This window comes from Tiliqua scincoides, chromosome 9 (assembly GCF_035046505.1).
Source record: "Tiliqua scincoides isolate rTilSci1 chromosome 9, rTilSci1.hap2, whole genome shotgun sequence".
NCBI lineage: Eukaryota > Metazoa > Chordata > Lepidosauria > Squamata > Scincidae > Tiliqua > Tiliqua scincoides.
This window is the reverse complement of record NC_089829.1, coordinates 33,215,814-33,240,689: the sequence shown is the minus strand read 5'-3', so window position 1 is coordinate 33,240,689 and position 24,876 is coordinate 33,215,814. Positions and strand designations below refer to the sequence as shown.

General features: G+C 45.7%; 1 protein-coding gene across 1 annotated transcript in view; it reads right to left on the bottom strand.

The window, feature by feature from the left end:
* Positions 1-24,876, bottom strand: part of ITFG1 (integrin alpha FG-GAP repeat containing 1) — a 136,768-nt gene that overhangs the window by 90,212 nt on the left and 21,680 nt on the right. Inside the window, exon 7 of the mRNA XM_066636751.1 lies at positions 12,038-12,102. Within this exon, the coding sequence (XP_066492848.1) occupies positions 12,038-12,102 (65 nt within the window). The remainder of the gene's footprint in view (positions 1-12,037; positions 12,103-24,876) is intronic.

The following is a 24,876-nucleotide window of genomic DNA, read 5'->3' as shown; positions in this document are numbered from 1 at the left end:
TCAGCATGGCTTCTGTAAGGGTAAGTCTTGCCTCACAAACCTTATAGAATTCTTTGAAAAGGTCAACAGGCATGTGGATGCGGGAGAACCCATGGACATTATATATCTGGACTTTCAGAAGGCGTTTGACACGGTCCCTCACCAAAGGCTACTGAAAAAACTCCACAGTCAGGGAATTAGAGGACAGGTCCTCTCGTGGATTGAGAACTGGTTGGAGGCCAGGAAGCAGAGAGTGGGTGTCAATGGGCAATTTTCACAATGGAGAGAGGTGAAAAGCGGTGTGCCCCAAGGATCTGTCCTGGGACCGCTGCTTTTCAACCTCTTCATAAATGACCTGGAGACAGGGTTGAGCAGTGAAGTGGCTAAGTTTGCAGACGACACCAAACTTTTCCGAGTGGTAAAGACCAGAAGTGATGGTGAGGAGCTCCAGAAGGATCTCTCCAGACTGGCAGAATGGGCAGCAAAATGGCAGATGCGCTTCAATGTCGGTAAGTGTAAAGTCATGCACATTGGGGCAAAAAATCAAAACTTTAGATATAGGCTGATGGGTTCTGAGCTGTCTGTGACAGATCAGGAGAGAGATCTTGGGGTGGTGGTGGACAGGTCGATGAAAGTGTAAACCCAATGTGCGGCGGCAGTGAAGAAGGCCAATTCTATGCTTGGGATCATTAGGAAGGGTATTGAGAACAAAACGGCTAGTATTATAATGCCGTTGTACAAATCTATGGTAAGGCCACACCTGGAGTATTGTGTCCAGTTCTGGTCGCCGCATCTCAAAAAAGACATAGTGGAAATGGAAAAGGTGCAAAAGAGAGCGACTAAGATGATTACGGGGCTGGGGCACCTTCCTTATGAGGAAAGGCTACGGCGTTTGGGCCTCTTCAGCCTAGAAAAGAGACGCTTGAGGGGGGACATGATTGAGACATACAAAATTATGCAGGGGATGGACAGAGTGGATAGGGAGATGCTCTTTACACTCTCACATAATACCAGAACCAGGGGACATCCACTAAAATTGAGTGTTGGGCGGGTTAGGACAGACAAAAGAAAATATTTCTTTACTCAGCGCGTGGTCGGTCTGTGGAACTCCTTGCCACAGGATGTGGTGCTGGCGTCTAGCCTAGACGCCTTTAAAAGGGGATTGGACGAGTTTCTGGAGGAAAAATCCATTATGGGGTACAAGCCATGATGTGTATGCGCAACCTCCTGATTTTAGGAATGGGTTAAGTCAGAATGCCAGATGTAGGGGAGAGCACCAGGATGAGGTCTCTTGTTATCTGGTGTGCTCCCTGGGGCATTTGGTGGGCCGCTGTGAGATACAGGAAGCTGGACTAGATGGGCCTATGGCCTGATCCAGTGGGGCTGTTCTTATGTTCTTATGAATAAGCACACTGCTAGAAGCAGCTGGAAAAGGTCAAATGGATTGTTAGGGACTAAGACAACTCACCCACTTCTGTTTTTGCCAAAAAAAATGTCCTGTTTGTAGCAGGATTAGGGTACACTGAAGTGCTCTTACAAAGGAGTTCTGTTTGAACTGTGGGTTAGTTGGCAACCTTCAGTCTCGAAAGACTATGGTATCGCGCTCTGAAAGGTGGTTCTGGAACAGTGTCTAGTGTGCCTGAAAATGCCGATTTGGGAGTGACAATCCCTTCCACACTGGGAGCAAGTGCAGTCTGTCCCTGGCCTGTCTCCCTGGCTATGGGCCTTCCTTCTTTGCCTCTTAGCCTCAGACTGTTGGCCAAGTGTCTCTTCAAACTGGGAAAGGCCATGTTGCACAGCCTGCCTCCGAGCGGGCCGCTCAGAGGACAGGGTTTCCCACTTGTTGAGGTCCACTCCTAAGGCCTTCAGATCCCTCTTGCAGATGTCCTTGTATCGCAGCTGTGGTCTACCTGTAGGGCGCTTTCCTTGCACGAGTTCTCCATAGAGGAGATCCTTTGAGATCCGGCCATCATCCATTCTCACGACATGACCGAGGCAACGCAGGCGTCTCTGTTTCAGTAGTGCATACATGCTAGGGATTCCAGCACGTTCCAGGACTGTGTTGTTTGGAACTTTGTCCTGCCAGGTGATGCCGAGAATACGACGGAGGCAGCGCATGTGGAAAGCATTCAGTTTCCTCTCCTGTTGTGAGTGAAGAGTCCATGACTCGCTGCAGTACAGAAGTGTACTCAGGACGCAAGCTCTGTAGACCTGGATCTTGGTATGTTCCGTCAGCTTCTTGTTGGACCAAACTCTCTTTGTGAGTCTGAAAAACGTGGTAGCTGCTTTACCGATGCGTTTGTTTAGCTCGGTATCGAGAGAAAGAGTGTCGGAGATCGTTGAGCCAAGGTACACAAAATCATGGACAACCTCCAGTTCATGTGCAGAGATTGTAATGCAGGGAGGTGAGTCCACATCCTGAACCATGACCTGTGTTTTCTTCAGGCTGATTGTCAGTCCAAAATCTTGGCAGGCCTTGCTAAAACGATCCATGAGCTGCTGGAGATCTTTGGCCGAGTGGGTAGTGATAGCTGCATCGTCGGCAAAGAGGAAGTCACGCAGACATTTCAGCTGGACTTTGGACTTTGCTCTCAGTCTGGAGAGGTTGAAGAGCTTTCCATCTGATCTGGTCCGGAGATAGATGCCTTCTGTTGTAGTTCCAAAGGCCTGCTTCAGCAGGACAGCGAAGAAGATCCCAAACAAGGTTGGTGCAAGAACACAGCCCTGCTTCACGCCGCTTCGGATGTCAAAGGGGTCTGATGTGGAGCCATCAAAGACAACAGTACCCTTCATGTCCTTGTGGAAGGATCTGATGATGCTGAGGAGCCTGGGTGGACATCCAATCTTGGGGAGAATCTTGAAGAGGCCATCCCTGCTGACCAGGCCGAAAGCCTTCGTGAGATCTATGAAGGCTATAAAGAGTGGCTGTCGTTGTTCCCTGCATTTCTCCTGCAGTTGTCTAAGGGAGAATACCATATCAGTGGTGGACCTGTTGGCTCGGAATCCACACTGTGATTCTGGATAAATGCTCTCTGCAAGTACCTGGAGCCTCTTTAGTGCAACTCGGGCAAACAACTTTCCTACAACGCTAAGGAGAGAGATGCCACGGTAGTTGTTGCAGTCACCCCTGTCGCCTTTGTTCTTGTACAGCGTGATGATGTTTGCATCCCTCATGTCTTGAGGTAATCCACCTTCTCTCCAGCAGAGACAAAGGATTTCATGCAGCTCAGTGATGATGATCTCTTTGCAGCACTTTAGGACTTCAGCAGGGATGCTGTCTTTTCCAGGTGCCTTGCCAAAGGCAAGGGAGTCCAGGGCCACGTGAAGTTCTTCTAAGGTTGGTTCACTGTCAAGCTCCTCCAGCACAGGCAGGCACTCAATGTTGTTCAGCGCTTCTTCGAGGACCTGCAGGTTGCGCTCACTGGGACAGGCCTTGTATGCTGCTTGAGCTCTCCTCTTTTCCTCAATGACTGGTGTCAACTCCTCAGAGTGGGCTTCAAACCAGTCTGCTGACTTGTTGGTCTTCTTGCCAAATATGGACAAGGCGGTGTTGTAAACGGCATTCTTGAAATGTTCCCATCTGTTGGATGCGTTTGCATCGACCGGGCCTGGAAGAGATTCCTCAAGCGCTCGTGCAAATTCCTCCACTTTTCTCTGATCCCGGGTCTTGCTCATATCAATGCGAGGTCTTCCTTTCCTTTTCGTGTGATACAGTCGCTTTGTTTGCAGTCTCACTCTGCTGCACACCAGCGAGTGGTCGGTGTCACAGGCAGCACCCTGATAGCTGCGTGTGATCTTGATGCTGGGAAGGCTGGAGCGTCTGGTGAGAATCAGGTCGAGCTGGTGCCAGTGCCTTGATCTTGGGTGTCTCCAAGAGACTCTATGTTGGGGCTTCGTGTTGAAGAACGTGTTGCTGACACAGAGACCGTGATGACAGCAAAACCCTAGCAGGCGTTGGCCATTTTCGTTCATCTTCCCAGTGCCGAACTGACCTAAGCAAGTGGGCCACGAACTGTTATCAGCACCAACTCTAGCATTGAAGTCGCCGAGGATGAACAATGGCTCTTTTACGGGGATCTTCTTGATAGTGGTGGCCAGGTCATCATAAAATTTGTCTTTGGCTTCTGCTGGAGACAACAGAGTCGGTGCATAAGCACTGATGAGAGTGACAGGTCCTGCTGATGACAAAATTCTTTCACTTCCCACAGTAGGTGGGATGATGGATTTCAGCAGGGTATTTCTGACCGCAAAGCCAACACCATGTTCCCTGGTTTCGTTTGGTGGTTTTCCCTGCCAGAAAAATGAGAAATTTCGCTCCTTGACAGATCTGGAATCTGGCAGCCTTGTCTCTTGAAGGGCGACGATGTCCATCTGCAGTCTGCTCAGCTCCATGTCGATGACAGCTGTTTTGCGTGCATCGTCTATTGCTTGCAGGTCATCAGAGAAGCCAGGTGTCATTGTCCTTACGTTCCAGGTGCCCAGCTTTAGGGCAGGAGTTTTCTGTTTTCTATTGCATGGTGCAGAGTTGTCGATTTTCACCCTAAACCCCACGCACCCCGTGAGGTTAACGGACCGTGGCGAGGCAACACCTTACTGGCTGGGGACTGCCCAGCTTAAGGCGGGCGGTAGCTGCCCAATGAGATGCAATGATCTCTCCCACCGTAGGAAGCAGCCCCTGGCGTCATGCCCTACGCCAATCGAGCAAAGACTTATAACCAGTAACTGCTGCTTCCCGTGTTGTGCCGACGCCGTATGGCGAAGTTGGAGTGTCCTCTCCAGTGCGCGAAGCCTGGGTAAAGAAGGTATGGAGGATAGGCTGTTACCCATGCAGCAAATCCCCCCTCTCTACGTCGCTGGAATGATCCAATGGAAAGGCAGAAACCAATACGGTTGGTTCCAGCGGCGTCGCAGGAGTTGCCAGAATGTGACTGTGTGCAGCCACGAACTGCCTGAGGGACTCCAGCTCCTGATTTTGCCTCGAGGTTGACTCCTGAAGCCTTTTCCACAACTGGATGTAGCCACAAGGCAGTGGAGGTTTGGAATCAGAGTTTTCCTTCTCTTAGATGTCTCCCTGTTCAACTTCCTGATACACACAAACCCCTCTCGTGCCCCTCCCCCTGCATCCCGTCTGCCTCACCGCTGCTCCCTGTTCAACTTCCTGATACACACAAACCCCTCTCGTGCCCCTCCCCCTGCATCCCGCCTGCCTCACCGCTGCTCCCTGTTCAACTTCCTGATACACACAAACCCCTCTCGTGCCCCTCCCCCTGCATCCCGCCTGCCTCACCGCTGCTCCGTTCAACTTCCTGATACACACAAACCCCTCTCGTGCCCCTCCCCCTTGCATCCCGTCTGCCTCACCACTGCTCCCTATTCAACTTCCTGATACACACAAACCCCTCTCCTGCCCCTCCCCCTGCATCCCGTTTGCCTCACCACTGCTCCCTTTTCAACTTCCTGATACACACAAACCCCTCTCGTGCCCCTCCCCCTGCATCCCGTCTGCCTCACCACTGCTCCCTGTTCAACTTCCTGATACACACAAACCCCTCTCGTGCCCCTCCCCCTTGCATCCCGTCTGCCTCACCACTGCTCCCTGTTCAACTTCCTGATACACACAAACCCCTCTCGTGCCCCTCCCCCTTGCATCCCGTCTGCCTCACCGCTGCTCCCTGTTCAACTTCCTGATACACACAAAACCCTCTCGTGCCCCTCCCCTTGCATCCCGTCTGCCTCACCACTGCTCCCTGTTCAACTTCCTGATACACACAAACCCCTCTCCTGCCCCTCCCCCTGCATCCCGTCTGCCTCACCACTGCTCCCTGTTCAACTTCCTGATACACACAAAACCCTCTCGTGCCCCTCCCCTTGCATCCCGTTTGCCTCACCACTGCTCCCTGTTCAACTTCCTGATACACACAAACCCCTCTCGTGCCCCTCCCCCTTGCATCCCGTCTGCCTCACCACTGCTCCCTATTCAACTTCCTGATACACACAAACCCCTCTCCTGCCCCTCCCCCTGCATCCCGTTTGCCTCACCACTGCTCCCTTTTCAACTTCCTGATACACACAAACCCCTCTCGTGCCCCTCCCCCTGCATCCCGTCTGCCTCACCACTGCTCCCTGTTCAACTTCCTGATACACACAAACCCCTCTCGTGCCCCTCCCCCTTGCATCCCGTCTGCCTCACCACTGCTCCCTGTTCAACTTCCTGATACACACAAACCCCTCTCGTGCCCCTCCCCCTGCATCCCGTCTGCCTCACCACTGCTCCCTGTTCAACTTCCTGATACACACAAACCCCTCTCGTGCCCCTCCCCCTTGCATCCCGTCTGCCTCACCACTGCTCCCTGTTCAACTTCCTGATACACACAAACCCCTCTCGTGCCCCTCCCCCTTGCATCCCGTCTGCCTCACCACTGCTCCCTGTTCAACTTCCTGATACACACAAACCCCTCTCGTGCCCCTCCCCCTGCATCCCGTCTGCCTCACCGCTGCTCCCTGTTCAACTTCCTGATACACACAAACCCCTCTCGTGCCCCTCCCCCTTGCATCCCGTCTGCCTCACCTCTGCTCCCTGTTCAACTTCCTGATACACACAAACCCCTCTCGTGCCCCTCCCCCTTGCATCCCGTCTGCCTCACCACTGCTCCCTGTTCAACTTCCTGATACACACAAACCCCTCTCGTGCCCCTCCCCCTGCATCCCGTCTGCCTCACCACTGCTCCCTGTTCAACTTCCTGATGCACACAAACCCCTCTCGTGCCCCTCCCCCTGCATCTCGTCTGCCTCACCACTGCTCCCTGTTCAACTTCCTGATACACACAAACCCCTCTCCTGCCCCTCCCCTGCATCCCATCTGCCTCACCACTGCTCCCTGTTCAACTTCCTGATACACACAAAACCCTCTCGTGCCCCTCCCCCTTGCATCCCGTCTGCCTCACCACTGCTCCCTATTCAACTTCCTGATACACACAAACCCCTCTCCTGCCCCTCCCCCTGCATCCCGTTTACCTCACCACTGCTCCCTTTTCAACTTCCTGATACACACAAACCCCTCTCGTGCCCCTCCCCCTTGCATCCCGTCTGCCTCACCACTGCTCCCTGTTCAACTTCCTGATACACACAAACCCCTCTCGTGCCCCTCCCCCTTGCATCCCGTCTGCCTCACCACTGCTCCCTGTTCAACTTCCTGATACACACAAACCCCTCTCCTGCCCCTCCCCCTGCATCCCGTTTGCCTCACCACTGCTCCCTTTTCAACTTCCTGATACACACAAACCCCTCTCGTGCCCCTCCCCCTTGCATCCCGTCTGCCTCACCACTGCTCCCTGTTCAACTTCCTGATACACACAAACCCCTCTCGTGCCCCTCCCCCTTGCATCCCGTCTGCCTCACCACTGCTCCCTATTCAACTTCCTGATACACACAAACCCCTCTCCTGCCCCTCCCCCTGCATCCCGTTTGCCTCACCACTGCTCCCTTTTCAACTTCCTGGTACACACAAACCCCTCTCCTGCCCCTCCCCCTGCATCCCGTCTGCCTCACCACTGCTCCCTGTTCAACTTCCTGATACACACAAACCCCTCTCGTGCCCCTCCCCCTTGCATCCCGTCTGCCTCACCACTGCTCCCTGTTCAACTTCCTGATACACACAAACCCCTCTCGTGCCCCTCCCCCTTGCATCCCGTCTGCCTCACCACTGCTCCCTGTTCAACTTCCTGATACACACAAACCCCTCTCGTGCCCCTCCCCCTTGCATCCCGTCTGCCTCACCACTGCTCCCTGTTCAACTTCCTGATACACACAAACCCCTCTCGTGCCCCTCCCCCTTGCATCCCGTCTGCCTCACCACTGCTCCCTGTTCAACTTCCTGATACACACAAACCCCTCTCCTGCCCCTCCCCCTGCATCCCGTTTGCCTCACCACTGCTCCCTTTTCAACTTCCTGATACACACAAACCCCTCTCGTGCCCCTCCCCCTTGCATCCCGTCTGCCTCACCACTGCTCCCTGTTCAACTTCCTGATACACACAAACCCCTCTCGTGCCCCTCCCCCTTGCATCCCGTCTGCCTCACCACTGCTCCCTATTCAACTTCCTGATACACACAAACCCCTCTCGTGCCCCTCCCCCTGCATCCCGCCTGCCTCACCGCTGCTCCCTGTTCAACTTCCTGATACACACAAACCCCTCTCGTGCCCCTCCCCCTTGCATCCCGTCTGCCTCACCACTGCTCCCTGTTCAACTTCCTGATACACACAAACCCCTCTCGTGCCCCTCCCCCTGCATCCCGTCTGCCTCACCGCTGCTCCCTGTTCAACTTCCTGATACACACAAACCCCTCTCGTGCCCCTCCCCCTGCATCCCGCCTGCCTCACCGCTGCTCCCTGTTCAACTTCCTGATACACACAAACCCCTCTCGTGCCCCTCCCCCTTGCATCCCGTCTGCCTCACCACTGCTCCCTGTTCAACTTCCTGATACACACAAACCCCTCTCGTGCCCCTCCCCCTGCATCCCGTCTGCCTCACCGCTGCTCCCTGTTCAACTTCCTGATACACACAAACCCCTCTCGTGCCCCTCCCCCTGCATCCCGCCTGCCTCACCACTGCTCCCTGTTCAACTTCCTGATACACACAAACCCCTCTCCTGCCCCTCCCCCTGCATCCCGTCTGCCTCACCACTGCTCCCTATTCAACTTCCTGATACACACAAACCCCTCTCCTGCGCCTCCCTCTGCATCCCGTTTGCCTCACCACTGCTCCCTTTTCAACTTCCTGATACACACAAACCCCTCTCGTGCCCCTCCCCCTGCATCCCGTCTGCCTCACCACTGCTCCCTGTTCAACTTCCTGATACACACAAACCCCTCTCGTGCCCCTCCCCCTGCATCCCGTCTGCCTCACCGCTGCTCCCTGTTCAACTTCCTGATACACACAAACCCCTCTCGTGCCCCTCCCCCTGCATCCCGTCTGCCTCACCACTGCTCCCTGTTCAACTTCCTGATACACACAAATCCCTCTCGTGCCCCTCCCCCTGCATCCCGTCTGCCTCACCACTGCTCCCTGTTCAACTTCCTGATACACACAAACCCCTCTCGTGCCCCTCCCCCTGCATCCCGTCTGCCTCACCACTGCTCCCTGTTCAACTTCCTGATGCACACAAACCCCTCTCGTGCCCCTCCCCCTGCATCCCGTCTGCCTCACCACTGCTCCCTATTCAACCCCCCGACACACACAAACCCCTCTCCCAGTTGTGTGTGAACTGTGGGTGGTTATCTAACATATGCAATCATGGTTACAATTTGGGCCTTTTCAGCAACATTTCTGCTTATGACAAGTCAGATCAAATCTGAGGCTGAATTGGCAAACAGCATGCTACAAGAGAAAATATTGGATGCAATTCAGTTGGAACATTTCCTGGGCAAGTAATAGTGCTGTGGCCATGCACAATTTTTATTCATTTCAGGAGGATCTTCTGAGCGGATGATGCTGGCTCTGGGTTGAGCCCATTGTACCTCAAAGATAGTTTCTGTTCTGAGCAAGTCCGTCCAACACACGTGGATCACTACTATGAATACTCCATTATAATAGTCATTGTTTGAATGTCTTTGAAACCACTTTAGATTTTAAACTCAAGTCTCCCATTAGAGCAGAGTGCGTTTTCATGTACTTTCTAATCATGTGAAAAATCACCGGAACGGAAAAAAAAATCAAATTGTCTTCTAAACACTGTTGAACTCCTGTAACACCTCAAGTTCACTGAGGACACACTACTTTAGGTCTTGACAGACACGAATGACAAACGTAAGATATACTGTTTGCAGAGAACTAGGGAAACTAGCAGTTCTTTTTAGTTCTTCTGAGCTGAAAACATTCAATTAATCTCATTAGTAATAAGTAGTTTTGAAATAATGTTTTGAAAACTTTGTTATTTATTTTACTCAGAAGTAAGCCCATTGTGTTTAGTAAGTCTAAGGCTGTAAATTCTTTTTTACTCATCAGAAAAAAACCTATAGTAATATGTATTTAAGCAATACCCATAGACAACAATGGGAGAAGGGTATACAAATAAGCAACCCTTGTCCATTATGATACATACCTGGTGTGGAAGTAAAAATGTCAGATGACAACTGGAGAGATTCCCACCCAGCGTCTTAGGTTATTCTGCACCAATCATTTTCTCTAAGCTAAACCCACCTTGCAGTGTGTTACGAGGATAAAATGGGGTGTGAAAGGAGGACCGTGCATACCACCCAGGGCTCTTCAGAAGAAAAATGGGATATAAATGTAAATACAGCAAAGCATTTAGAAACAATCAGGTTTTTGTGTATTCATTTGTGTTGGGGCCTCCCACCTTTAGATAAGTTCAAATTCGAATTGCAAAATCCCAAAAAGTTTATTGTGATTACTTTTTAATACCTCAGAAGAACAATAGCAATGACCATGTTCTCAAATTTAAGTCAAGCAGGCATTTGCGCAATTGGGATGCAGACCGTTTGATATGCTTTATAACCACCATAGAGAGCAGAAATCAGCGAGCACCTGAAATACAGAATGTTTCTGAGAAACAATCCCATCTGGTCCAAAGAGCACTAGCAAGGTTCTCCTCACTGCCCTTCTTAAAGGCATCCAGAGAAACAACTCAAACCAACATCAAGACTAAAATAGACTGCAGCATAATTTCCCCAACAGTGTTGTTTTGAACAATCAGAAAAGTTTGTAACACAGACCATCTGCTAGTTGGCCGATTGCTTCCTGGCAGATAGAATTCTTCTCGGTGTAAACTGCTAGATTTTGTGTTTTCTAAATATGAGGTTATGGCCATTACTCAATTATCTACATTCCAGAAGCCCCGGTGTACCCCAAGATCACAACTAGCACCCAGTGAGGACAATCAAAACAAGACTGCTTAAAGCTTCCAGTAGCCACCTGAAGGCTTCTATAAAATGCAGATCTTTAGCAGGCCCCCCTGCCCCTTTATGTACAGCATTTCAACATCCAGCCTGATGAAGAGATACAGGGGAGTCAAAACCCATCTACGTGTTTGTCTTTTTTTGGCTATTTCCAATAAAGGCATTACCAAAATATGGCTTCTAAACTTCTCTATTTTTAAGGATTTTTCTTGACATTCTATTTCTTTTGCAACCAACTGTTCCCTGAGTTAGCCTAGGCTTGCAGTTGCCCACTGGCCCTATGCAAACAACAGCTCCGGGTGTCCTTCTCCACTTCATAGTGTGGATCAAATTGTGCTATGAATAAATTAGCTATTAAACGTCTACAGGAGGAAACCTGAAGGATCACCTGACTACTACTCACTTCTCCAGTCAAATTGTTTCAGCCATGTTTAAAACACAAAAGCCTGAGGGCAACAAGGAGAACAGCATTGTGTTGAATCGTGTTTTCTTCGTAAACTGTCAAGCTGACAAATTAAATGACAGTAATCTCATACAACAGATGACATCACTACAGGAATCCTGTTAACGTACACATTAAGGCAGACTGATTGGTTTAATTGGCAGCCACACCAAAATCCCGCAGAGGAAGGGATGCTGAGTAAAAAAACTATACCTCCAAGAAATATTCAGGAATTTGAGTGTTGATTAGCAGCTGTATTCCCCATACTGCGTGCTCTTTATGCTTGAAATTAGTACCAACAGATCTCTTTAACCGGCCTGGAGGGCAATGTTCAAATTATAAAGGGACAAGAGGGTCTTGGCCCCCACAGATGCAGTTATTAAGAGGGATAAGAGGCAGGGTGGTGAGAAATGATACGGCTAAATAGAGAGTAGTCAGAACTTGAGTGTGCATTTTTCATTAAGGACCTGCCCCCACCTATAGTTCCATAAATTAATCAGTATTGCCTGACACTATTTTTAAGTACCTATTTTGTATACTGCTTTTCTCTCTGAAGGGTACCCAAAGTAGCTTACAGAACCATAAAATTGCATTTACAATATAAACACTAAAACATCCTTAAAATATCACAATAGAAACAAAACCAGCAGGAAAAAATTCACTATTTTTCTATCCAAAAACTTTCATATTGTTTTCCTGACCTGATTTTCCCAGATTTCAAACTGAGGAGAGCCATCAACACGTGATAATGTAGTCAGAAACAAATCTGCAAAGACACAAAGGAACATAAAGTCAAATGAAGTCAAATGAAGATGAACAGTAATTATATTTTAATCCATTTTTGCCCAGCTCACAGGAGGACACATTTGATCCCTATTGTGTATATGCAACCTGGGCAGAAATGGCACTGCTCTCAGAGCCGAAGTCCGCTGCAGGCAGTTCAGGAGGAGTGGTTGAACTGCCTCCTGTCTTCCGCACCTACCTACAACAGATCCTCCTTTTAGGACCACTGAGGGACAGATCTGGCCCATGAACGGAAGGTTACCAACCTCTGGTGCAAACAATAGTTTTGCAAATTTCTAAAGCTTTCTTTGACAGTCAGCTAGGGAAAATTTCTGCTTTCCACAGGTGACAAACTTGAAGTCAGGGAGAATGCTGGAACATACATTCTTGATGCTAAATGTCTTCAGAAAACTTAAGAACCACCCTGCTGGAAAGGAACAAATCTTCACCTAGTCCAGCTTACCATTTCTAACACTGCCCAGTCAGATAGTTTCGGGAAGCTTACAATAAAGGTTCAAATGGTATACAAATACTAATTTTTTAATCTGTATTTTGCAAAAGTATTTTGCAGCTGAACATAATGTTTGAGACACCCACACCATGCCTGGAAAAGAACAGGTGGAAATCTTTTAACTCTACCAAACCCTATGTTCCATGTGGTCACTTCCAGTCCATAATCAAGCTTCTGTATTCAAGCCATGATTCAGGTGGTTTTCAAAGAACTACGTTATCCTTTATTTTGGCTTTCTAGCAGCCCAGTTCTGATTAGTGCTGGAGCGGCAGGGCTGCACAGCCTCCACTGTATCCAGCACTCGTCAGGAACAGGCTGGAGGTCTCCTTGGGACAAGGAGATCTCTTTTCCTTACATCAACTAATGATCCAGCCAGCCCTATGGGGCTACTTGGATCTACACCTGCTAAACAACAGGTGTAAGTTCAAGCAGCCTTGTGTAAAGCTGGCAGGCCTGGGACAGAGGTTAGGATACAGTGGAGGCTTGCTGATCCTGCCCTCCTGGCCTGACCTGCTCCCTGTTTCATCCTCCCCCATCTGGAACACCCCCTCTCCACCTGCATTCCACACTCTTGCCACCCAGTGCATTTACTACCTCCACTGACAGCCATTCCTCAGGGTGTAGTGTTGGTAGGGCAGGCCTCCTGGCCAGTACTGCTTCCTCACCGGGTGCCGCAAACATGTTTTACGGCATGTTTGTGACACCTCAGCTTGCACCGCAGTAAGTTTGGATTGTGCAATGTGGTAGGGACGACAGACATCTCTGCTGCATCATGTTAGACATGGGCTTGCCTATCTACTTTAAATAATTTGTGTATATAAGTACAGGCAGGTCAAGAAGCAGTACGGTAACTGAAGCTCAACTAGTTAAGGTTAATTTTGAAGAACATGTACAAAAAACTGAATAAATGACAGGACCAGAATAATAATATCCCCCAGACAAACAGAGATTGGTTTCTACACACACAGCGCAATACCAAAAAAAAAAGCCGAAAGTACAATCGCTGTCGTGCCATGCAGCCTAGCAATAAAACAAAGCATGAGTTTAGGTCTTTGGTGCCTGGAAGAAAAAAATGTGAAGATTTACACAGTACTTTACAAAAAGAGATAGTTAAACTGAAAAACCTCAAACACATGCACACACATACACACTTTAAAATAAAACTTTAAATACCTAAAAGACTTAAGTTAACAAAATTGAGATGTTTCTAACAAGGGATATGCTTTCTATCTAGTGTGCTGCCTTCAAAACATGCCAGTTATTTATATTTTTGAAAGAGATTAGTATGATTTCTTTTGTTTTTTGAAAAAAGAGAGTGGTGGGGGAGGGACATGCTCAGAAGCCTGAAACTACAAGCAAGGAAAGCTTAGGGAAAAGTAAAAAATGTAGGAGACAAAAATATGCCAGGTTTTCATGACAGCATTGTAGTATACCACTTGCATGCACGTCAAAAGCATAGAGGGGAAGACATAAGAATACCACCCACAGTCTGTATTTCTGGCATTAATCAAAAGCTATCATTGGTTGGGCCTTCTGCGATTGGAATATAACTTTATCGCCTTGCATCTTCTGGCCAGAATTCAAAAGAGCATGGAAACAACTTTGGACTTGTTTTTCTATCTCACAGAAGATACTCTTTTCCCCCATTCCCAGTCTCACCAAATGCTATATGGCAGATCAACCACTTGTAGACAATGGATTTTAAATGCAGCTGGAATGATACTTTTAGTGCCTGCTGCTGTTTCTAGTTATTGATGCTGCTTTAAGATTGGCAGAATGTTTACTCAACAAGTTTATTGCATTTTTTAATTCAACAGGTGGTCTGAACTATTTTGTGTTTGTGTGTATAAGTCACTATGAGAGCCGTATTGGCAAGAAAAGCAGGATGTAAAGCCTTGAAGTAAATAAATACATTTGAAACTGAGTGGGTTCTGGAAAACAGTTTGCAATATGGCATGAGGGCCAGCTGTTCAGAAGGGAAGAGAGGCAGGAAACTGAACCAAATATGTGCATACACACTAGTCTTTATGTCAACCCAAAGTACTTCTCTGGATGCTGGCCATATACGCAGCTGAATTCTAGATTATATTGCACAAAAACAGAATGTAAGAACCTTTCATATTACTCAAATGCCCCCATTAAGGAAATCTGAAATGTAATTAAATTGCGATTTGAAGAAAAGAGAAGGCACCACTTTCTAATCTTTCAGAGTAACAGGAATCTATACTACTGTAGAATTTTCATTCTCTAATAATGTCCCTTCACTTTAAAAAAGCTACATTTTCAAGTTAACACTTCCAGATATTAGAGCAGTATCTTCCAAATTGTGGGTTGGGACCCACTGGTGGGTAGGAACTCAATTTTTGTGGGTCCCATAGTAGTTATGAAAACATGCTTGGTTTGAATGAAAATATGGGTGATGAAAGATCAGATAACTAAATGCCTCAAGTCCTAAGGCTGTTGAAAAATCAAATACAGGTGTGCCCCTGTTCCAGAAACCCCTGCTGTTAAGTGAAACCACTGATATGGGTGAATGCCTCCCCTACACCCTCTGAGGGTCCTTTGAGTCCAGCGAATGCCTGTCTGTGGCCTTTGCTAGGCTCATACTGAACTCCAGAGGTAAAAAAAGTCATTTCCAGTTTTTCAGTGAAACCAGATGTGACGTTTTGAAAGCCTTATATGGCACTGGGAGACCCGGGGACACCCCGGAAGGCACTCCCCTTGCCTGCGGAGTAGGGGCACATGTGGGGTCCCCCACAGACCCAATCCGCAGAGAATTAAATCCGTGGATAAGGCCCCCCCATACATGCTAATTGCATTGCACAGAGCTCAGCTACTTGCAAACAGAGCTCCTGCAGTTTGCAAGTACGTGCAAATATAGAGAGCGAAATGTTTCAGCATCTTATTACTTGTAAATAATTTCTTTCTAGATCTCCTTTTTCAAAAGTCTCATAAAGTTAGGTGTGTTCTGATAAAGTACTGTTTTAAAAAGTGGGTCCCAGTAATAAAATGTTTGGGAACCACTATATTAAGGCATTTAGACTGTTAAGTATTTATGCTGGGAATAAAATAAGTTTGACTTTTGATTCCCAGGTTTCCAAATATAACAGCTGTAATTGTTTATTACAAAAATTATTCTGCAAATAGTTTGCAATCTGTCTCCTACCTTATGCAAATAATGCTTCCTATTAAAGTCAGAACATGCCATGCAATTTTGCTGTTTGTCAAGAAATCTTAGATTCTATTAACATACACAATCATCTTTAATAGTTTCTATTGGGGTTTTAAATATGCAATGGGCTTGGCTGGAATCCCAAGAACATTCAACTTGTTCATTATTCCCAAGAAAGCTTTGGTGTGGTGTTTCTCAAACTGATTCAACCCCTCTTCCAATGCAAGACAAACCACTTTTGAAACTGAGAAAACTTCTCATATATTTCCACCCCCCCCCCCCAAGAGCTCAGGGCCACATACAAGCCCACTTCCCTTTTATCATCTTAGCAACCCCATGAAGATGAGGTTGAGACACAGTTTTTTTCCTAAGGCTAGCCAATGAGTTTTATGGCCACAAGGGTGTTTGCACTTGGATCTCCCTTTTTCTCATGCAGTGCTCTAACCTCTACGTCATACTGCTAATTGGGTAAGAGGCACTTTTTCAAGTGGGTGCTCCTTTTTTTAGCAGGGGGAGAGTAATTGGCCCACCTCACCCCAGCACTGTCTGTTCTAGTGGCAGTCTGCTGGTATTCATTTGCATCTTTTTAGATTGTGAGCCCTTTTGGGACAGGGAGCCATTTACGTTATTTGATTTTTCTCTGTAAACCGCTTTGTGAACTTTTAGTTGAAAAGCGGTATATAAATACTGTTGATTGATAAATACTGTTGATACTGAATTTTTTATCAAATAACTTGATCTGCTGATCCAATTATAATACCCTATTGGGCATAGTCAAGTCTTTGGGCATCTCCTACCAGCCCATCATTCAAATCTGAACCTATGCCTCATATCAAGATCCACTACACCAATGACAGTGAACATATTACCTTTTATTACAGTTCCAACATCTTTCAAAAGGGGGAAACCCATGTAGCAAAATCTTCTATCCCTCCATCTTGAACTGTTACTTTCTATGCCTCAATTTTTACTTTTTCACCTAAATTAATCTAATACCTTGAAAGACAGCCAAAACTGGATATGGTTTGCATAGGAACTCAGAGGGAGGTAGAAGGCTGTTGCAATGCGAAAACCACATCCTCATATAATGATGTACTGAAATATGGTAAGTGCATATGGAGACATTTATGATAAGGGCCAAGATTTTTATACAAATACTAAAAAGAAATGGGAACAGACAAAGTGAAAGCTTTTCATCAACACTGCCAACTGGTTCATGGAAACTCTTGTATTTTTTTTAATCATAGCTTTCGGCATCATTAATTGTTTAAATTTAAATTATTTGTTTAAATTAAACAAACAATAAACAGGCATTAATTGAAGCTTTGTCTACATTTAAAATCAGTACTACAAGATATTTTATTGGGACTGAGAATACTAAGGATTTCATAATTCCAGAGCAACACCTGAAACGTTTCACAACTCCACTGAGTTATTTTAATTTTATTTGAGAAATTTATATCTCGCCTTTCCCATGCTGAAGCAATACTGCTTACAAAGCTCTATAATAAAGTACAAAGTATAACAGCACGTAAGAAGGAAAAAAAATCAAACAAAGCATTATAAATACTAAGTCATGGTCTGTACTCATGACATTGAAATTAACAATTTTTGGGGTGACAGAACACCATGGTCAAATAAAGCTGTTCTCACATAATGTTTTGCCTACTGCTGTGGTACTTTAGCTACTTGGGACTTTAAGATCAAAATATCAGTTGTATCAGTTATATTGGATAGTTTGCAGAGCTACTTGTTGTAGCTTCATCCTTTCAGAATGCCAACCACACCAGTAGGCGAACTGTTAGGCGAGAACTGCTTTATTCGACTGTCTGTCAGCCCGAACGCTGTTTATTTCAATGAGTTATGACAATAGGAGTTAAATATTGCATTAAGAAAAGATTACATTGGGCATAACTAAATGGGATCTATGGATAAGATTGGCTACATCTATATTTTAACCCAGGAGTTTCATTTAAACATACAGACATTAAATTAGCTCTCTACAGTTAAATTGTGTGGATCAACTGGGATTTATCATCTGTGATTTTCACATTTAAAGCATAGCAATGGGCACTGGAACTGCTGCTTATACTGGGCACAAAGTCTGTGATACAGCCATGAACAATGGAAGAAAACCCATGCCATATCAGCAGGTTTTAGGCACTCATTTTTATATTCATCACTTCATAAGTTAAACATTATTATAAGAAAACCAATTAATTTCTCATTTGCATTCAGTATCTGTTTCTCGTAAAAAACCTTTAGTGAGGAAAAATATTTCAACATAACATTAGCCCCCCACGTGTAATCTGAAATGTATTATACTCAGATGTTCAAAATGTTATTGCAAGCTCTATAATGCTTTTTGGAAATCAACCACAGATGAGAGAAGCTCCTTTACTGATAAAAAATACTTCTTTGCCTTTCAACAAGAATATTTTCAAGTCAAATTATAATACATATTTAAAAAAACACCTGCAAGAATAAATTAAAAGAGAAAACAGCAACCATTTCCAACATTGGCAGATCACGTGGATGAGTGCCACCAAAAACCAAGCCAATTAAAGTAATTAAACACAAGGGCAGCACTCAGAGTTTCTCTTCTATCACAGTAAGGAAACTGGATGCTACTCCAGGAAAACAAAGTTGCCTTTACCTACTGCTAAGAAGACACAGATTGCGGGGCCAGGCAAATGCCTAATTAGCAGCTTGCATGGATTTTTGCTTCCCAGTTCCACAACTGAGGCATCACCAAAGCAGACCTGTCTTTGACGCGCTTTACTTCACCTCTTCAGGTAGGAACACTCTGATTTAAGCCTTCTGACAAATGTGGCAAATAGGACAGGCTTAAAGGATTTGTCTTATTCCCATGGTGAGATCTAGATCACCCAACTGGAAGCCCACCACAGAATCACCTATACAACCTAAGCATATGCTCTACAAATAGAAGCTGGGTACACTGTGGAAAAGCTTATACTACAATAGCTTGAATGGGGCAACATTAACGCATTTTTGCCTGGTCCCAGTGGTGTAGCTAGCAAGGTGCAGTCCGCTCTAGGTGCCAGCCTTTGGGGGGGGGGGGTGTGACACCACGCGTGACCAAAATAGCTACAACTGTGGTGTTTAGTAGTAATACTATCATGTCATATACCACTTGATGCTGAATTTACAGCAGAAAGCAATGGAAAAAAAACTGGAGTGAAACATCTCAATTCTATCAGAAGCTAGAGCCAAAAAACCAGAAAACAAAAATGCATGGAACTCTATGAAACTGAACCATATTGCACGTTTTCTCGTGAGCAGGCAAACATGCCTTCATCCACTGGAAAGGGCAGGCTGAGAGAAATTCAACAACACCAGAATGATCTTGATGCAATGAATGCAGCCTCCAAAAAATATCTGAGAAGGAAGTTCCTCCTTCCAAGCTGACAAATGGAAAGCAAAACTAAGCCATATGGTCCCGTTTACTTGCGAGTAAGCAAATGTGCCTTAGCTCGTGTTCAGGTCAGACAAAGGGGAATGCAATGCCACCAGAATGGTCCCAATCTGATGAAAGCAGAACTCAACAAATCCTCCAGAAGGCAGCTCCTCCCATAAAAAGAATAAAACAGAGGCTTCAGTTGATAATGCTTAATGATGTCACTTCCAGTCATGACATCACTTCCAATGGGTCCCGGACAGTCATTCTAAAAAGTGGTTCCCAGTGCTAAAAGTTTGAGAACCACTGCCTTAACTCAAAATGGACCAATGAGACATCCTCGGGGGGTGACACTCTAGTGACCAAAATTGTGGAAATCATGGCTTTTAGGAATAATACCATCATGTTATATATGTTTGATGCAGAATTTCATCCACTGCTTGGGCGGAAATATTCACTGCATTTATTTTCTGGCCATTATTATTATTCATTTCATGCCATGACTATTACTATCTCTCAAGTCTCACCTACTCACAGGGTTGTTGTGAGTACAAAACTATGAACACCACCCTGAGCACCTTAGAGGAAGAGTGGTATAAAAATGTATAATTAATTAATTGTATGGGGGAGACAAAAATTTATGGGCCCGGGTGTCAAAGGACCTACGCCACTGCCTGGCCCACAGGTGTACCACATTTGGTCCCTGTTGTGTATATGTAATGTTGGGCAGAAATAGCTTAATTCCTGTGTTTCCCACCTTCTAGCCCCAAGGCAACTAATACAGAGTTTAAAATGCAACCGTACTGAATAGATATGAATACAAAAACCTTCCATACCCTCTCAAGAGAGGGTGTGGAAGATAAAATCCAGTAACCCTACTAAAGACTCAGTAGACTCAAAACACATTAAAGCCAATGATCAATCCTCTACAAACCCTGAGGTTTCCTTTCTCCAGTCCCACTGAAACTTGATTTATTTAACAAATTTCTATCATGCCTTCTTATTATAATAGCCATCAAGGTAGTTTACAGATGCACTAAAAAAAATCAGAGCAATTAATAAAAAGAAGCATTCTAAAGGCACAAAATTAAACCATTAAAAAAACCAAGCAGTACAGATACTTTCGTGGCCAGTTTGTACTAATTACAATTAAAAGTGCATGCTAACAAGCTTAGTCTAATGCCTAAGTAGAGGTGTTTGTTTCCAGTGAGTAAGATAGGTTTATAGCCCAAGTCTTTCAGAACACAATAGGCTTACTTCTGAGTAAAACAAACAACACCATTTTCAAACACCTCAACCTATAAGATAAGAACAATGGCACCAGGCAAGTGTCTCCAGGAAAGGAACACTGTAGCCAGGGCACCTAAGAGGGCAGATGAATACAGAGTTGAAATGTATTCCTGAAGGGATAAGATTGTTTTCCAAGTTAGAATGGAATCTGACCCTGGAGCATTTTTAATTTGGGTTTGGCAGTTTGTACTGCAAGGCTGCATACTCAAATTCATTGCAAGACTATCTACAAACCTGAATGAGGAACAGGGTACTAGAAGTTAGTTTGCAAGCTTCTGGGCAACTAGCAGATTTATTGCTAAAACAAAAGGAATTCAGGTAATAAACAAAACAATGCCTTCCTTCAGTATAGAGGGATGCTACTTGCATTACAATTAGCAATGCACTGGCAGAATAGCTGCTGACCCTCCTCTGAAATGCCTTAGCCTGCCTTCACACAGAACCTATTACACAACACATCCAACATCCCTTGAACAAACAGCCAGCAGCACATCAGATTATCCTTTACCACAATGCCCACACGGTACAGAGGTTTTAAAAAAAGAAACACATCAAAATTTACATTCACTGCTGTTGAGTACAATTGTTGCAGACAGCCATTTAATTCTCTCTCCAACATTCGTTGTTCCCATTTATTCCAACAGACGATATTGTGTGTGACACTTATGTGCTTATTTTCCTTCATTACAACTGATTTAACTGAACTCAGTGAATTTCACTTGTGCACCTCCAGAAACCACAGCCTGTGCATAAAGAAACTGGGAAGCAAAAACCCAAGCAAGCAGCTAGATGGGCAATTTCCAAACGTATAAAAAAATGCCTGTCTTGTTCTTCCCCACCCCTAAACCCTTTACACCAACTGACTCATTCATTTATTTCTCAACTGTTCCAAGCCCTTACAAAATAGAGTATTCCTGTGCAGCCAATGCTGGTACAAGAGCAATATTGCAGACAGATACAGCTGTCGCAGAAAGTTGTTGCACCATTTTTAAAGTCAAAGAGTTCCACAAGACAAACCCAAGGGTTTGGGCAACCTGATGAGATCTGACTTTTTTTGGGGGGGAACAGCAGATTCAGCCTATGTCATATCACAAATTCCTTTTGAGTCATTCCTCAGTTCCCAAAATAGTTTGTAACACGGTGGGTTGCTGTTTGACAAACACAAGTTGAAAGACTGTTTGGGTGCACAGTACTGGCTGAGTTGTTTTGATCTGCAGCAAAAGAACCAGTACTGAAAACAACAGAACTGTATAATGGTTGGTGGGGTGAACTTGTACCGGGGGGGGGGGGGGCTGGGCTGAAATCCCTGCTTGGCACAGCCTCTCAGCTCTTTCTTCACAGATGTAAGAAACAAAGAAAGGTATCCTGGAATTTGTGAGAACCTTTGGAAGAATATCCTTTATTAAAGACCCTGCATTATAGGATCTGGATTGACAAGGCTATTATTTCAGATTCTCAAACCCACCACAGTATTTAGAGAGGTACAACTGTAAAACCCCCAGCAAAACTAATGATTGTATTTATGAAGCTGTGAGTGTGGAAAACGTATGATGCTATATTATTCTGCAGCAATATTTCCTACCTATGAAGAGACTCACTCAGAGGAGTAGATCTAAAGGTGCTCTTCCACACATGCATTCTGTATGCAGGAAGGAGTTCGGTGAGGGAGGAGAATGGTGTGCCAATTGCCTCCTTGTGTATGTGAGAGAGACAGTGAGTTACTATAAGGGAGGGTCACTTTGCAGCAGAAGTACAGGTAGGCACAGACACACCTTTGCAAGATACAGGGATTAAAGCTGCATTTGAGTGGGACATTCCATTGTTTGCGTTCAGCTGAAGTGCTGCCCCCCCACTCTGAAAACTGAATGAAATGCAACACGTCAAACAATGATGTGCAGAATTTGGGGAAGGGGACAATCCATCAATTTGCCTGTTCAAGCCTCACTGAAATCTGATCTCTGGAAGAGAAAACAGCTGCAATCCAAATGTTGTACTTTTAGACTATACTGATGACCCTTCTGGCTAAGGAATCAAACTAAGTCTAGTGTTCCAACATCACAGAAAGAGGCAGCAAACACTAGAGACACATAATATGAAGTAGAATTGTAGAAGAGACACGCAACTTGTATTGATGTAGTAGTTTCACCTCCATCTTGCAATATTCAGACCAAACACAGAACTGAGTGAGTAGATACAGTGAGGTTGAGAAATACATTCAACCTTCCAAAGTGCAGACAACACCAATGGCTCCCCCTTTTACAAATCAAGTCACATTCACACCATTGCTATCTGTGTAGAATCCACTATTTTAAACTGCAAGTACTTTGCGCCCAAGAAGATATGGCAATGGTTATAAATTTAGACATGGCGGTTTTCACATTTTGTATTTATCTTATTTTCTATTCCCATCTATAAACACTCTGTGAATTTATTTAACAATGCAGAGAAATACATTACTCAGGTCAAGGCTATTAATTCTGCTGATACAGAGGCTTTAAGGGCTAGGAATAATTTTGGAAAAAATAAAACTGTACTTGCAACAAGATTACAATTCCCTTGGATGCAGAAAAGCATCTGAAAGAATGTTATCTCCTTGAGATAGTTTAGATCAATATTATATTTGCTCCAGTAGATGTTCATTATTTTCTGGACTTAGAAAACCTTTCTGTGGGTACCCAATAATCAGAGCTGACACACCTGTGAGGCAGGTGAAACAGCAGCTTTTAGTGATGGGCTGGGTGTGAGTGTGTGAAATCCCTGCCTCCTTCTGCAGCCTGGCACACTCAGCTACTTTATCCTGTACTCCAGCAGTTCCCAACTTTTTCATCTGGTGACTCGCTTGACCTACTGGGCCACTGGCCGTGGCTCCCCTTTAGGGCTACAATCCTATACATTGGAAAGGGTGGTAGACTTTTCGCAAGGATTCCTGGCTCCTCTGGCTGGTTTCCGTGGCTCTCTAGGGAATCATGTCTCACAGTTTGGGAACCAATGCAGGACATATAGGCTAATGGGTTCTGAGCTGTCTGTGACAGATCAGGAGAGAGATCTTGGGGTGATGGTGGACAAGACGATGAAAGTGTCGACTCAATGTGCGGCGGCAGTAAAGAAGGCCATTTCTATGCTTGGATCATTAGAAAAGGTATTGAGAACAAAACAGCTAATATTTTAATGCCGTTGTACAAATCTATGGTAAGGCCACACCTGGAGTGTTGTGTCCAGTTCTGGTTGTCACATCTCAAAAAGGACATAGTGGAAATGAAAAAGGTGCAATAGAGGGCAACTAAGATGATTGCTGGGCTGGGGCACCTTCCTTATGAGGAAAGGCTAAGGCGTTTGGGCCTCTTCAGCCTAGAAAAGAGATGCCTGAGGGGGGACATGATTGAGACATACAAAATTATGCATGGGAAGGACAAAGTGGATAGAGTGATGCTCTTTACACTCTCACATAACACCAGAACCAGGGGACATCCACTAAAATTGAGTGTTGGGAGGTTTAGGACAGACAAAAGAAAATATTACTTTACTTGGCGTGTGGTTGGTCTGTGGAACTCCTTGCCACAGGATGTGGTGACAGCATCTGGCCTGGATGCCTTTAAAAGGGGATTGGACAAGTTTCTGGAGGAAAAATCCATTACGGGTTACAAGCCATAATGTGTATGTGCAACCTCCTGATTTTAGAAATGGGCTATGTCAGATGCAAGGGACGGCACCAGGATGCAGGTCTCTTGTCACGTGCGCTCCCGGGGGCATTTGGTGGGGCTGTTGTGAGATACAGGAAACTGGACTAGATGGGCCTATGCCCTGATCCAGTGGCGCTGTTCTTATGTTCTTATGACTCCAATCCTCTTCCTGCAAGCATGGTCCAGAGCAGCAGTGATACATCTCATACTTCAACGTCGCTATCATCACCATAAGCAAGCACAATGGTGTGGCTGAAGAGAAAAGCGGGGGGGGGGGGGGGCTGCTACATCTGTGGTCCTTTTTTCTGATCACTTGCCTGTTGTGCTGCCTCCTCCCAGCTGGCAGAGCTAAGGAGGGTGGGGAGCTCCACTGCTGCATCACCGATCACCCTGCCATTCCTTCAAAACAGGCTGGGTGAACATGCTGGGAGTGGAAACCGACTTCTGCTCTTTCACCAGCCTGCTTTAAGGAAGTAGGCAGGTGAACAAGGAAGTGGCAGGGACAGAAACAGTGAAGGGTCAGAGCATGCACAAAATCAATTTTTAGAAATACACCACTATAGGCCTGTTTTTTTAAAAAAAAAATCATTAGAATTTAAAAATCATTAGAATTTTTATGATAGAAATCATAGGTTCTCTATTATTGTTACTAATAATACTTTCAATGATTTCTTTGTTAGGTTTCA